This window comes from Nuphar pumila, chromosome 8 (genome assembly GCF_984573655.1).
Source record: "Nuphar pumila chromosome 8, dmNupPumi1.hap1.1, whole genome shotgun sequence".
In the NCBI taxonomy this organism is placed as follows: Eukaryota; Viridiplantae; Streptophyta; class Magnoliopsida; order Nymphaeales; family Nymphaeaceae; genus Nuphar; species Nuphar pumila.
In genome coordinates this window covers 24,028,635-24,045,130 of record NC_143256.1, presented here as the reverse complement: position 1 = coordinate 24,045,130, position 16,496 = coordinate 24,028,635, and the positions used below count along the sequence as shown (strand labels likewise).

The 16,496-nt window shown below is 38.1% G+C and overlaps 1 protein-coding gene across 1 annotated transcript; it reads right to left on the bottom strand.

Moving 5' to 3' along the window:
• Nucleotides 1-8,826: 8,826 nt before the first annotated feature.
• LOC149829805 (caffeic acid 3-O-methyltransferase-like) lies at nt 8,827-14,162 on the bottom strand. Its single transcript, XM_090016097.1, has 4 exons — nt 13,861-14,162; nt 11,542-11,960; nt 10,302-10,366; nt 8,827-9,285 (listed from the first exon to the last, which is right to left on the bottom strand). Exons 1-4 carry the CDS (start codon nt 14,160-14,162, stop codon nt 8,965-8,967), a joined length of 1,107 nt encoding a protein of 368 aa, XP_089872223.1. The 3' UTR covers nt 8,827-8,964.
• Between the last annotated feature and the right edge of the window lie 2,334 nt (nt 14,163-16,496).

The window sequence follows — 16,496 nt, the reverse complement described above, 5'->3', positions numbered from 1 at the left end:
GTTTCATTCATGTGTCGTATCAAGTGTATAGCACACCTTTGGTGCATTTTCTAATGTCTCAAGCATGAGACAATAGTGTATCATACGAGGTACACACTAAACAATACAATGTGTCAGGATGTGCCAACGTGCATAAGCCACACATTTTCCCACTTTTCGCACAAATACCAAAATGAAAGCAATAATATGAATACATATTTTCGAAAAGGCACATTTCAATGTTTTTGAGTGATACGAGGCTCAAAATACATATTCAATCACGATCACATGTGAAACGAGTTTCCAAAGCTTTGAATACGAATTTTCTAAGTATGCATATTTCAAACGTTATACGTCGGCTTATTACACATAGCGAGACCATTCACTTAGGGAATCCATGATGACAACCCCCACGAGTGTTGGGAATAAAGTTAAGCGTAATCCCATGCATATGGGAATTACATTAGCACATCCAGAATGTGTCATCTCACTCGCAGAACTCAAAAATGCCAAAATGATAGTTTTTGATGAAGCAATCAAAAAACCTAACACGTAGGAATCATGTATAGACACGTGGGCAGCGTGCTGCTTACCACACTCCTTACTTTAATACTACCAAAGCGAGGGCAGCGAAAGCCATGGTGGTCACCTCGGACCGACCACACGCTAGGCAAATCCAAAGCGGCAAACGAAGTGTTGATGAGTCCAAAACTCTAACCGTGGCTCGTTAGGTCATAATGCGGTCCCGTACCTTGCACAGTCAGTGCCAAGGGTACAACAAGGGGCTCCTGGACAGTGCACACAACTCGCAAAAATATTCCCTTTTTGTCGTTACGTCTTTTTTTTCTTACTCGCTTATCGTGCATTTTGGGTGGCGGCGAAACAGAAGCTGCAGAGGCCGGTGTTTCGGGCCCTCATACCAGGCCCATTTGGCCTGTCATAACCTCGAGCTTGAGCCCACTATGCTCATCCCAAAAACTACAGCGAGGTGCAGTTCGAACCTGAGCCACAAGGTGGCTAGCTAAGCCGCCCGAGTGCACTTAGCACCCGGCGCCGGTTGTTGTGCCATTCATTGGTGAAGACAATGGGAAAAGAGGTCTGGTTCGATGAACCAGACCTCGTCATCCTCTGCTCCTACCCCTGGTCTGATCCATGTGATCAGACCGGGGTCAACTACGAGCAGCAGCTCGCGGCTCAGTGCTTGAGCCGGCAGGCCACCCGTAGCATGCACCTAAGGGTGCGCCTAGGGCATCGCCTAGGGGTGAGCTGGGCCTAACGACCAGCTGGTCTGGTCCATGCTGGGCCAGACCCTGCTGGGTCTAGGTGGGATGCAGCCTTGGGTCCAAGGCTCGGACCAGCAAGCTGCAGCCTGCTAGGACGCCGGTTGCACAAGCTGGAGGGTGCGCCAAGGCGGAGGTGGCCCGAGTGCAGCGTGCACCCGGTTACCGAAGTAGGTGGGGCGACCCATGTGGTTCTCTTTTCCAATTGGTTGGGGGAAACACCCCGGGTGGGTCTGAACCCCTAGGTGGGTCAGACCACCATACTAAATGAGGAGGTTGCAACGCTTTGTGGCGGAAAAGAAATAACAATATATATATATATATATATATATATATATATATATATATATATATATATATATATATATATACATCTAGGCAGCAACTAAAAGGATGCCATTTCCGGGATACTTACGCATCATTTCGGCTAAAATACCAAACATGAGATGTGTGGAGCTACTCGTTAGCTTTACACAGAAACAAAGAAGTCAGAAATCTGTGCTAGGGTCTGGGAGATATTGCAGAAATACCGGACACCATTCGGGACATTTCTGGACTGCTGACGAAACCTAGTTGTCTGCCAATGACGGGTTTTTTTTGAAGACCTTGCGACTGAACCAGGGAAAGTAGTCAACTGCAAAGTCGAAGATATTCATCTAAGCTTTTTGAAATGTCCAAGAACACCCCGATCCGACCGGTATCCAGTGAGATACAACCATTTTATCAGAGGCTTCTCCGACGTTCCAGAAATACGAAAATACAAAGGGAAACCCATTTCGTGCAAACTAACCCGGTGTGTGTGTGTACATGATAGAGTGACATCCCATTCATTTAGAACCCCTATGAACCACATGAATCAAAAGAAAAACTGATTCAACCTTACCCCTCATGCTACATGGATTTTCCAAAAAAAAAATGAATACATAAGGTGGATGCTCTTCACCTTGGGGTCTTCCGGATTGAAGGTGGAGGAGAGTTGCTTGCTTGGGCTGGGGCTTCACCGCACCTTACACACCCTCACAAAAAGTTCAGCCAAGTGAGAGGGGAGAGAAAGAAGAGAGAAGGGAAGGGAGGAGAGAGAAAGAAAAGGGAAGAGGAGGGCCAACCATTGGACCCCTTCCACTTTTCCCCAAATTTAAAACCACCTTGAATGGTTGGAATTGAGTGGGGAGGATGGAGGGTCCTCCATCCTCACGCCCCCCCCCCCCCCCCGTCTTCAAATCTCTCTCTAGGTTGACTTAGAAAGGGCCCACTTAATGGCCAACAACTCTTCAACCACTCCCTTCCAATAATGCTACCTAATCCCCTTAAGGTCTCCTTAAATCAAGGACTCATGTCTTCTACTTTTTGACCTTTCAAAAGCCATTTGAAAATTCAATTTTTTTTTTTTGAAGTAGCATGGGCTGAGCCCATGCTCACATGGCCTCATGCCACCCACTTCCTCAAATTTCCAAATCAAACCTTCTTTTCCAATATTTTAAAAAACCTTCACTTGTTTTATTGTAAAAGTCCATTTTGACTCTCTCTTTTTTTTTCTAAAAGACTCATTAATCTATATATGTATTTATTATTATTATTTTTTTGAAACACCCATCATGGTAGCATGGTCTAAGCTCATGCTCACGTGGGCCCCATTCTAACCACTTCCTAATAATTCCAAAAACAAGCTTTCTTTTAAACCTTTTTGAAAAACCTCACTTAGGTTTTGTAAAATTGCATTTTACTCATTTTAAAAAACCTAATTTCTTTCTTAATTAAAAGCTAGGTTTTTAATAATCCAAATGTTTTATTTCAAACTTATTTTTCATAAAATATAACCTAAGTGTTAAAATCATTTACTTAGGTTTCCAAATCCAATAAATTTTGTCCTTGCTACGACCCGTATTTTATCGACGTACCCTTTTTTGCCAATTTACATAAAATAACAAGGTATTTTCCTCGTTTAGGTTCCGAATTCGGAGAATAACAAATTTGATATATTATAAATCTAGTCTAGGGATATCGAAGCTTGATTCATCATGGTTTGCCCTGATTCGCCTCGTAAATCAAAATTACGTGATTTAGGACCTCGTATAGCTATATAAGCACAAATTACGATGAATTCTCTCAATAATACAAAAATTTACCAACACTGAAGCACATCACATATGAAAATTTTCTCAGAAATATCATGGCTCTTACAGTGAAAAAGAGAAAAAGAATCTGCATGCTCAAGAGCCAAAAGAACCTTCTTCGATTTGTTTATTTTTGGTTAAGATGCCATAACTCCAATCACTTCAAGGATGAGTATGAATTATCACATCAACTCTAGAAACTTAATGAAATCCCACAAGGCAAAAAAAAACAGAAAACAATCAGAACGTGGGGATCCATTTATAACACTTTCTCAAGACCCAATCAAGAACTACCTCTTGATAACATTTGTGAAAAGTCAACAAAATAAAAAAAATGCTCAGATTCACCACTTGAGAAAACGCAATCACCAACACGAACTCTCTTTAGTAAATAAAAAATAAAAGAACCACAAGTCGACCAAGAAACTCCACGATCGCAAAAAATCAACATATTTGTTCCATAGTTTTTAAGAAGCAAAAAACTAAGAAGAAAAATTACAACCCAATTTATAAAAAGCCAGAGACGATGCAAAAAAATGTATTTCCAAGTCTATTTAATTTAGAAAATAAATGTTTTAGTAAGCAAAATGAAACTACAAAAAGAGTAAAACGACAACATGGGTATTTAACTATTTATCAAAAGAAGCGATGAAAAACAGAAAAAATAAATAAAGAACAAACGCCAATCAAGAAACTTCAAGATAACAAAAAATTAATTAAAAAAATCACATACCCACTTAGTAAAACCAGAAAGAAAGCAAGAAAACACTTTGAACACATTAGAATCTCTTTCGAGTGCATTGCCAGAATTGCTTCACATAAGGTCCATCGTAGTTGTCAAAGTTGCCACTCTGCCAATATTTTTTTTTTGCCACTATGGTATTTGTTGTCTTTGTGTGTTTCTCTGATTAATGGTCTTTCTAATAATTTTTCTAACAAAAGACAAATGTCATACGACAAGCATAATTATCAAAATGACCGATCATAAGTCCTACAAACATAAGAGAATAAAACACTGCAAAAGGACATAAACAACAGTTAATAAGGAAAAACAAGGATTTGCAACCATTTGCCTCAAAAGTTTCAGCCTCAACACAATCATCTAGGATGGAAAGTCATTTAAAATTCAGATCATGGTCATCAATAATCACCATAGAAGTAAACCAGAGAAATAAAACATATTAACATAGACTGAAGCTAATCAAAATATGAATAAAACATTAACCAAAGATATATGCAGATACCAACAGTATAAATTTTTTAACTAAGAAGACCTACCCATCGAGCATTTGAAAGTAAACGCCCTAAACGTCTCAAAGACACACCACTGAACTTATCAAAGTTTTCTTTTGTGTCATATCCCTTCAAGTACTTAAACAAGAAATCGAAGATTAAGCAGTTTTCTCAGCACTGTACATTACCAGTTTTCTCAGCACCATGCTTAAGAACAAAGTGTATTTTTAAAAATGGAAGGGGGATTTCCCCCAGCTCTTTAAAATTAAGCAAGAAAACACAATTCCAAGGGGGAACAACAAAAGGGATTAGCCTAATCTAATCTGGATCAACAAATTGAATCACAACGAAAAACAAATGTAGATAATCGAGAGAGCGGAAGAGAGAACGAAGGAAGGAAGAAAAAAAGAAAGACAGTACCTCCAGTGGTGTGGCAAGGGAAAGAAATGGGCATTGGCTCACAAAGATGACGGCGTCAGTGAGCGTTTGGGCGGCCGGGCAAACGTCGGGATTGGCTGCAGCCGCGGACGCCAGTGATACACCAAAATAGGAAATGACCATAAAACCCACAACGAGGGCGACGTAAGTCGCAGACGGACCGCGATGCTCGCAGAAATCATTCATCTTTGTCACCATCTCATCTCACAGACGCATCCGTTTCACTATCATATCCTATAAACCCTAACCCAACAACACTACATGAGGGAAGGTAGAAGGCGAACGCCCAGGAATCCGAAGCCTCGCAGAAAAGGGTACTCCGCCTCTTCGTACCTCCGATCAATCACCGACGTTGACGCAGAGAATGTCAATGGCGACGTCGTCACTTCCATCCCTTCCCTCGCCCTCTCCGCCATCGACCTAACCCTATCGTGAAAGGAGGCGACTGCGTACAGTGAAAGGGGGGAAAAGTATAAAGGAGGTGAAAAAAGTGTACGCCCTAGATGAGTAATAAATAAAAAATTAGCGACGGAAAGAAGCTGTCGTAAATTCGTCGTTAAGTAGCGATGAAAAAATTATGTCGCTCATCCCTCACTAAGTTGCGAGAGAGTTTGCGACGGATATTTTTCATCGCAAATCCATCGCTAAACTCGCAAATAAACGACAGATTTGTGATGGATTTTTTTTTCATCGCTAATTTCGCAAATATTTCGAATGTTAGCGACAGATAGTTTTCTCTCGCAAATCCGTCGCAAATTTGCGACAGAAAAAATCTATCATAAATTTTCATCGCTAAGTAGCGTTTTTCTTATAGTTGGCCAACAATATAGAATTATGGTATTCTACAAGGGTTTTTACGCTCATAAACGACTATGATCAATATATCCGACCTAGTGTTATAGTATGCTATAAGTGAGTGTTAGATTGAGAGAGTTAAAGAGAGAATTTAAAATATACAAACTTCATGTGGTGGGTTGAAAACTAAATTCAGATCAGGGGCTTAGAGCCTACTATAGTTGTAAGTTAAAGTCATTTATTGCTTATAAATATTATTTATTGAGTTATAGACTCACCCCCCTATATAATTACAATTGTAGGTTCCAAGTACACTAGTGCAGGTAGGACGTGATGAGTTACTTTGATTGTACAACAAAGTTATTTGTTAGTTTTATTTTTTGTCATTGAACATTCATGTAATCTTTTTTTTTGTATGTTATGAATGATGAACCTTGTTAAAAAAATTGAGTCTATTAAAAAAAAATAGTCATATTTTCTCTGTGTGAACTCTGTATACTTTTCCTATGAGAAGTAATATCAACCGGACCTAGACTCTAAAGGTCCTGAATCAAGGTGTTACACCTTTGCTCTCACAGTTTCAAGTCGAAGGCCCAGAACCCCTTCATGCCAGAAACCCTAGGGAGGAAGAAGAGGACTTAGGTTAAGGCTTGGCTTGGCTGAGTGCAAAGAGAACCCTTTAAGTTTGTAAGTTGTAACCTATTTGTAAAAAAATGAGATTTATAAATTAAATTTTTGTCAAAAAAAATATGATTTACTTGCGGCAAACACTGTGCCGATATATCATAATATTTTTGTGAGATATTGTCACAAACGAAGAAAATCGCAAGATTTTGTAAATCTCGTGACAAATTGCCGTTTTAAACTTTTAAAATATTTTTTGAGATATTATCGTGAGATTTTCATAAATCTCATGATATTTGTCACTATGGGTGGGAATAGGTGCTTTCGGAGCACCCTATCATTACTAATAATTACTACTATTACCATTGTCGTCATGCAATTCTTGTTGTTATCGTTGATTGTACTCTCTCTATTCTAGTTCTAGGATCAATGCCGAAACATGTGTCTAATAATTAGATCAATCAATCTGTATTATATATCAGACATGGATTCTCAGTTTTTTTCTTTCTTTTTTTGATTGGCAAGCTGGGGTTAGGTAGACTCTTGTCAGTTACAAAGCAAAGTTACACATTCATTACATCTCTCTCTCTCTCTCTCTCTCTCTCTCTCTCTCTATATATATATATATATATATATATATATATATATATACATACATACATACATACATACATATATCACATGCATGGGAGTAACAGTGAACTACATTTTGTCCATTGTTACGTCAAATGCAAGAGCACAACTGATCGCCTACATGATCAATGGCATCCATTTTTTTGCATAGAATTATGATTTAGCATTGTCTTGACCACCACTAAAGACTTGGGCGAAAAATAGGTTTTTAGTGCCGGTCAAAGATGGCCACTAAAAGTGTTTTTTCCTTACACGCAATGCAACTGCTCGTGCGATGTTTCATCCTATATTTTGCTGTCAGCCATTACACTGCGCTCAACTATATATATATATATATATATATATATATATATATATATATAGAGAGAGAGAGAGAGAGAGAGAGAGAGAGAGAGAGAGAGAGAGAGGCCTGGCACTTTTTGTGCTTATCGAGCTTTGGAAAGATTGTTTCTATTTTTTCTAAAATCTGACCATACAGATGTGATCTACATGATTGATTTTGTGTGAATCGACTTTTGGATCGTCTGATTCCAACACCAAGTTAGGTTGTAATAAGATTCAAGAATCAATGATCTACAATTAAAAAAATATTCAACGCTTAAAAAATCATCTTTTTTCTCAAAAAAACATGATCCAAGTGCGATTTTCTAGCAAATCGATCATGCATAACACATCTATAGGGTCAGATTTTTGAAAAACAACAAAAAACCTAACCAAGCTCGGTAGGCACGAAAAGTGTGAGGCACCTACCCATTTCTCTCTCTATATATATATATATTATATAAATAAAAAATATATATATATAATATTAGTTCCCCTATACTTTATGGGTGTGTGGTACTCGGTCATGTTAGTTTTGAGGTATTTTTTATACGAAAAATAATTGTATTGTATGATACAAATAATGCATTTTTCAAATCCACCTGATGTCCAAATTCATAATTTTTACTGTAAAAAGATCTTTTAAACCTTCACACAAGCGAATTTCTTCCGGATATGCAAACTTCCTCTCAAATATCCAAATATGTAAATTTTCTCTAAAATATGCAAAATTTCTCATAAATATGTGAATTTTCTCTCACACATTTGTGAATAACCTCTTGCTTGTGCCCCTTTATGATTTTATTAAAAGGAGGCTCACACATTTTGGGGGCATTCACAACCATGAGCTGCGAAGGTCCCTAAAATGTGCACATCTTTTTAACTAAATACTCTCACATTTGCGAATGTCCTCACACATTTTCGAACTCCGACTGATGCCCCTTATGTGATTTTAGTAAAAGTAGCTTACACATTTTGAAGACCTTTGCAATTCATGGTTGTGGATGTCGTAGTGTATTTGCGAATGTTAGGACATGTTAGGTAAAGGGCCTTGTGCCTAATATTAGCAAAACTGCCGCTAAAGATTAAAAAACCTTTAGCAGCAATTCAACAGGCTGCTAAAGTTCTTTTGTCTTTTAGCATGTGAGAATCCACCAGCATCTCACCAAGGAAGTGGTAGGCAGCTACCACTCACTATATATTAAAAAATTAGAGGTCATTTAGCGTATATTACAATCATTTTCCATTTTTATGAGGCATCTATGAGCATGCTACAGTGTACCACAGATTTAGTTCTAATATTATTCCAAGTACGGTGGCAGAATGATTAGGCTGCAAGCGAATTATTGCACATACACTAAAACTAGTTATTCCCCATACATTGCTACAACATGCTTGAAAGACTGCTAAGCTCCAAAGACATATATCTTTATTTCCTCTCTCCTTTATATCCTCGCTTGTGTTCCATTACCAAGGCCCTCTTATTTAAGGAGAGAGTTTTGCATTATTTCACTTACTCCAAGGGAAAACCTTGTTGCTTAAATAGTTCATTTGACATTATCTATGTTGTTTTTCTTGTAGAATTCAATGACCCAGAAATTGTAAGCACGGCATATGGGTTTGATACCGACGAACCTAGCAGCCTTTGCCAAAGCCTCAAACTCCATCTCTGTCCTCTCCTTCCCACCAGAATTCAGTGTCATCATTAAGAGGTCAAGCTCAAATACGTTCGATGTAGTGAAACTGTTGCCTACCATCTCCGGCACAATCATCTCCATGACAATCACCTTGCCGTTCTCTGGCAGAGCATTCCAGCAGTTCTCCAACAGTTTCAAGCAATGGTCATCTCCCCAGTCATGAAGAATCCACTGCATGATTGAGCCTTCAGAGCTTATTTGTTGGTTAACATACTTGAAATTAGGGAAGCACATCAGGCCGTGTAAGCCCGGGCTCAACTTGGTCATGTCTAGCTAGGGCTTATTCGATAGAACAAGTGAGCTGAACCGGTGCATCAAGCCCAGGCTTGTCACTGTAAACAAGCCAGGCTTGATTAAGCCTGGAGGCCCCCATTGATCTCATAGTACTAGGCTTGTTTCATGCAACTTTAAAAGGAAAGTGTTGAACTGGCAATCCCAATATAATCATTTTTCACTATGAATGAAACAAACGTCAAATTATCATACTGGGAAAGTGTCATGCTAGTACAAGTGAACCCTAGTTTTTCTCACCACCTATCACTGTTTAAGAAGGGTGAGCTGGTAGGGTTTTGAAAAGGGAACTAAACAAACGAGCCCTACTTAATTTATCATATTGCTTAAACAAAAGTCAAAAAAGACAACCATAAGGGAAAGGCATCAAGCTTAGCTCAGGCTCCAATGGAGCAAAGCTCGGCTCAAGCTCAAGCTGATGAGCTTGAGCCTTTTGTATTTTGGACAAGCCAAGCTTATGAAGCCCGTGTCCATGCTAGGCTCACCCAATGTGCACTCCTACTTGAGATTTGTCGTGCAAATTTATATTTATGCTTTTATATATTTTATACATTTGTATATTATATATATATATATATATACATTTGTATAATTTTTATGTGCCAAGATTTTCTTGAGAAAGCCAGATTTTTCAAAATATTGTGAGGTTTTACCTCACAAAGATTTTGCTGAGAACGAGATTTATGACAGTGGCCATCCCAAACGGGAGAAGAATTTCGTAAGAAAGTTACAGTAGGAAACCATTGGAAGATTCCTTTTTTGGTTTTCGAAATAGAGATTTCCAAAGTTATAAGAGTTTCAGGTGGGATCATTTTAATTTTCAGCCTGTGCCATATGCTAACTTGAAAGTTTCTAGACCATGGAAATACCCAATGATAGATTTATAAGAAACAAACCTTCATGAAGATGGCTTCTCCGCTTGGTACACTGGAAAACATATCGCCGCCAACATGTTCTATTCCTGCAACAAGAGCACAAAAGCATCTTGATAATCATCATAGAGATAGCTGATATACCAATATTTTAATGAGCGTAGATTAGCAAAGTGAGAGGGAAAAGAGAGGCAAGGTTGGGAGCAGATGTAGTGCTCGGGGCAGAACACCTTATAATGGCTGCCCCTATTAAAAGGAGGGGCTGCCTCATTAAAAGTGGGGGCGAACCCTCAACACTGGACTACGACTCCGCAAGGTTTAGGAACAGAAATGGATCAATCATCTTAAAACATTGAGACCAGATTGAGACTAGACTGGATTGGTACACTTATATGCTCATTTCTCTACACTTACAAACTTACGAGATTTACATTTACATGTAAATAGCCTAATGACTTTGGATCTTTTAGCACATAATAAGATGTTGAGAGGGGCCTTTTAATTACCTTATCCAACTTGATCGGTCCATTTGAGCTGGATGTCCACCCCAAGTTCGTACTATTGGAATACCAGTTCTATCTTTCCCCAGCATTCTCAGTCGAGATATGGGGAAAAGGAGTACACACACATGACCAAATTTCAGCGATATATATTTTGAAAATATTGATACTTTATTTGATAATTTAAAAAGAATTTTATGATAACCCAGCAAAATTGTGATTTTTTTTTCAAACTTTTTATAAACTTATATGCACTGATAAGAAAAAAAATTACTTTATCACAACATTTTTTTTTGAAAGGCAAGCTAGGGTTAGGCATACCCCTACCAGTTAAACAACTATACCATTGGGTTTTGAACCTGCAACATCCCAACACAAGGTGACGTGCACTAGCTGCTCCTACCAAACATTCAGAGCCCCCGTTGGTTTATCACAAGATTTTTTAATCCATCGAAAATCACAATGTTGACACTTGTGATGGTGGTGCAAATTTCGTAATGTATTTATATCAATTATTATTCTTAGGGCATGTTTGCAATGCCCTGTGATTTTTATAAGTTGTGATTGTTTTTGCCTTGAGTCTTGTGAAAGTTGGTCACAAGATTGAGCTTGCCACCAACAATCACAACTACTTTCTCAGTTGTGACTGTTCATCACCACCTTCGATTGTTTTTGTCAATATTGCAAGAATGCAACTTCTCAAGAAAGAGAAAGCTCTCCCTTCTATTTGTCATAATCCACACATTTATTGAATCTAAACTTACCAGGGAACTGCGGCGCATCATGGATGACATGCGGCATGTCGAAATTGATGGCCTTGATTTGTGGGTACTTGGCTGTAATGAGGCTCAAGTTGGCTCCTGTCCCTCCCCCAACGTCAACCAAGGATTGGAGACCCTGGAACCCAGTGTAGTTTTCTAGGATCTTCTTCATGACCATGGTTGAGTGATGGTGCATACCCTTGTTGAATATCTCATTGAACCGTGAATCCGTGCGATGGTACTCAAAGCAGCCCATGCCATAGGCTTTGTTGAATGGGATACCACCCTCCAGCACTGCATCCTTAAGGTAATACCAACTCTCCATGTACACCTTGTCCTGGACCACTAGGAGCAGAGGGCTGAGAGATACACCATCTTGGTCTCGGAGCAAGAATTTGCATGGAGGACCCAGACCGTATCGCCTATTCATTCCATCGGATAACACATAAGTAAAGGTCCACATTTGTTAGTGAGTACGAGTTGAGCACATGGGCATGGACCACGCCTCCATGGGCATACTTCTTTACCCTATGGTCATTGTTGGGGCATTGAATGGGTTAGGTTTTTCCCAACCCAACATGATGCCTTGGATGCAACTGCTATATATGGCCTGGAATGCGATGTGCCCCACTTTTTTTCTTAGACACAGCTCGTGCTATTAAATTGAGCATGCTGAACCATAGTGACAAATATCGCGAGATTTATGAAAATCTCGCGATAATATCGTGAGAAATTGCCTAAAAGTTTAAAACGGGAATTTCTTGCGAGATTTTCAAAATATCATGAGATTTATGAAAAAACATAAATATTGTGATTTAAACGTGATATTTACGTTTTAAACGGCTATTTATCGCGAAAAAAGTGTACTTTTATTATTAAATAAATTTTATTAATATTTTCTTTTAAAAAATAAATTTTTTATTTTTTAATTTATTTTTTTATTGCCAAGATTTTGCCAAAAAAAATGAGAGATTTAAGAAAAAAATTTAATTTCTCACGAGTTTTTGAAAAACGAGAAATTGTCGTTTAGAACGTTTGTCACTATGTGTTGAACACATCTATGAGGCCAGATTGGGTCAAAACAACTTGCATCATGATATTCCAACAATATATATATATTAGTAATGATAATCCAACGGTTTAGATAAGGTTTAAATTTTAAGGGCTTTCCTTTATAAACTATTTTCAAACAATTAAATGAGGTAGGAGTGGCGGTTTTCAAAGGTGAAATCAATGAGAGGAGTATCTGAATGAGTTCCTCTCTCTCTCATCCATAAGTAGACATGAATCATGTGGTTGAATGACAATGAATGCATAAAATGGATGGATAATGGACATGCATGCATCCATGTTTATCAACTGACTTTTTCTTAAATTTCTAGAAAACATGATTTTTGTGTCTCTTCCTCTTTCATATTTTATAAATGGATACACAGGCACGAATGCATGATTGGATTGTAGACATGGAAGCATGGCATGAATGCATTATGAATGATGGATGATGGAATGGATGCATGAAAGCATGGCATCAATGCATGATGGATGATGAAATGGATGAATGCTCTCTCTCTCTCTCTCTCAATAATGGACATCGATGCATGATGACAAAGTTGAAAACTATGAGAGAGAGAAAAATAATAAAGAAAATTTTTGAAATCCACTCACACCACCACTCATGCCTCCTTCGTTTAGTTTTCAAAAGGTATTAATAAAGAAAAATAGTTGAAATTAATGCCTCCACCCCCTCTTTCATTTACTTATTGAAAGCCATTAAAGATGAAAAGCTATACAAATTTAAATCTCATTTAAACCGTTGGATTGAAAATAATTCAATGGCATAGATGAAGGAGTAGGTGCTCAGGGAGCACTGTATCATTACTATATATATATATATGCGTTTCTTAGGCTCCCTTTTTTGGTTAGGTCTAGTAGGCCCTTTCAAAAATCATAATTTTAAGTATTTTTTCTCACGTCTATAGGTTTTGTTTAGAGGGAACAGACTTTTGTATCGCCGAAATCTGACTTGTATACAGTTTTTTTTTGTGATCTAAAATCAATGGCTATGAAGGTATCAATTTTTTCTGGCTCAAAAATATGTTTTTTTTATTTATCAAAAAAGCATGATCCAATAATCGTTTTCCACTAAATCGAGCATGCTAAAACACATGTAACAGTTCAGATCTATCATAAAACACTTAAAACCTATGGGGCAAAATAGGTCAGAATGAGAAATGGGACTTAATATATATATATATATAGAGAGAGAGAGAGAGAGAGAGAGAGAGAGAAAGAGAGAGAGAGAGAGAGAGAGAGAGAGAGAACCTTTGGACTTTGCCTCCTGGGGTGGTCGAGGAGGAGCACGTGAGCATTGAATGTCCGGCTAAGAACTGGAGGATCCGATCCAGCATGGTGGGTGCATCTGGGTTTTTGGTGGGCAGCTGGGCAGCTATCTCGGCAGTAGTGAGCTGGGCTCCCTCCCCAGCTTTGGCCATGATCTCAAAGAGCTCCAACTCTATGGCAGCCTTGAGGGTCATGGGCAGCACGGAAGAGCACACCAACTGCATGGTGAGCTCGCACACCTCGTCGTCTGACATATGGTTGGTGAGGCCCCTGCGAGAACCCATTTGGGATGGATGAAGATGAGCTATTTTTGGCTTGATGATTATGCCAATAAGGGAAAGGCAGGAGCTTCTTCCTTTCATAGGTTCCATGAGAGGAGCGTACCACTCAATTTAAGCAGCCAGACCGGGCCCACCTCTTTGATGGAGTGCGAACCGCCCACAAACAGTGGCCCGGTGGGCCCCACTATTTGTACAATGAATTGAGAGTAATGAAGTCAACGGACGGTGGTGATTTCTTTTTACCAAAACGGTGGTGATTTCAAAAACATAAAAAAAAAAATTTGTGTTTTTGATACCACCTCAAAATACTCTCTGCAGATTGCCAGGAGCTGGAATTTTCAATGATACTAGTTGCTAGAGTAACGTACGTGTTAAGACAGCCCATGTGTGATCTCTGTGTAGTTGATTTTATAAGGCTGCGCTCATGAAGTGTTAGATTTCAATACATGGTGGGTTTTTATAACGTTTGAAAAAATCAACGGTCCAAAATTTTTATAAAATTTTGAGGCTCTAAATGTGATGTGTGGATTCCTCATAAATTGCAAAAAAAAAAAAAAATACAAAAAAACCCCATTTAACATGTTTGATTTAAGGGGGGCCCTATTTCTCATAGTTGTCATATTGTTTTTTTTTGTTGTTGTTGTTGTGCATAACATGAAAACCCGATGCCCTTTATCATTTAGAATGGCCACGACCGCTCATTGTATGCAGTTAAGGCTGCAAACGGGTCAGATTCAGGCTGAATCCTGTGAGATCCAAATCTAAATCTGAAATGTAAAATGCAAATCCAAATCTGGATATGAATCTGAATCAGATCCGAGAATGATAGATAATGCTGGATTGAGGAAAAAACAAAACAAAACAAGCTATTTACACATAAAAAATGCATTTGAGTCAGATAAACTCCAGACCTGACTTAAAATGCTGAACTGAATCGGACCTACTACAATAAAATGGAAAGCTAGATACTTTGGACTCGATACTTTAAAATTGACGCAAACAGCGAGTATTGAAGTCATTGCCGACTCCCATAGTTGACTAGCAAGGAACTGCATTTAACTGCTTGCTTTGGTGGTTAGAAAAAAAAAATAGAAATAAACTTTGTAAGCTGCCTAGGAGGGCGTTTGCATGTCACGGAATCCCTTTCGTGGAAACGACTCCCCAAGGAATCCGTGGAATTTTGGCACGGCCGTCGATGGTTTTTCGCAGAAACGGTGGATTCCACTATTTGTAATGTCACTGTGGGCCCTGAATTCCACTGTCTGTAATGTCACTGTGGGCCTTGCAGAAACGCAAATTCCTTCGATGCATGTGTTTTCGCAAAAAAGCAGCCTACTTTTTGTGACACTAACAAACACATCTTTAGTGTCAGATCATACTAATCGCAGGTCAACATCCATATGGATACAAAATCCAGTATCAAAAAAGCATTTGTTAGTGTATCATAATCGAACACTTCAAGAACTGATCTCTATAAAATCAAATACACAGATGACATTTCTACGGTCATAATTTAAAAATAAAACAAAAACCTTGTTAAGTACTTATCATTTTGCATCTACCCATTACTCTCATAGAGAAATGGGTAGGTGCAAAATTGATACTTAATGATACATGTTAAATGGATTTTTCAGCTCTTTAGGTGGTTTTTTGCAATTCTGACCCCATAAATGTGTTGAACATAGTCGATTTATGAGAACTTGAATTATGTGTTTTCAATGAAGAAAATATGATATGGGAGCCTCAAATATTTCTAAAGATTTTAGACTATTAATTTTTTGAACCTTATAAAAAACCCAGCCATGTGTTGATCTCGATAAATCAACTACATAAATCACATCTATAAAATCAGAATTTAAAAATAAAACAAAACCAAAAACTTGGCACGTATCATTTAGATCCAACGACCAACATCATTGTTATTTAAACTACCCTAAACAATTTTCCATCTCCCTCTTCTTCTATCACTCTTTTGTTTCCCACCCAACAACATCACTATTATTTAATGTAATACTCGTGGGTTTAAAAAAAATGTTTTAGATCCAACTCGGATTCGGATTTGATTTTTGGTATGAATCCAAAAAATATACTAATAAAGATACGGTAAAAAAATCAAATTAAGATAAGACCTAATTATATGCAAAATGGTGAAGGCAAAAACGGATCAGAATTGAAAATATCATCTCAACACAATTGAATGGAATAGAATCTCAAAATTGCATTGATTCAATGTTCAAAACATGAGATCTATCATTTTAGGTCATTGATGATAATGAAAATGATGTAAAAACATAAATAAAAGCATCTAAAATGAAATTAAGAGCATTGGGGGCATAA

What these genes read in the sequence shown, in the direction of transcription:
- LOC149829805 (XM_090016097.1), bottom strand. Translation starts at nt 14,162, where the DNA reads ATGGGTTCTCGCAGGGGCCTCACCAACCATATGTCAGACGACGAGGTG. An exon ending in CCAGGAGGCAAAGTCCAAAG is followed by an intron (nt 11,961 to 13,860) that starts GTTCTCTCTCTC and finishes TGGAATGAATAG; the next exon opens with GCGATACGGTCTGGGTCCTC. An exon ending in GAGAAGCCATCTTCATGAAG is followed by an intron (nt 9,286 to 10,301) that starts GTTTGTTTCTTA and finishes TCAATCATGCAG; the next exon opens with TGGATTCTTCATGACTGGGG.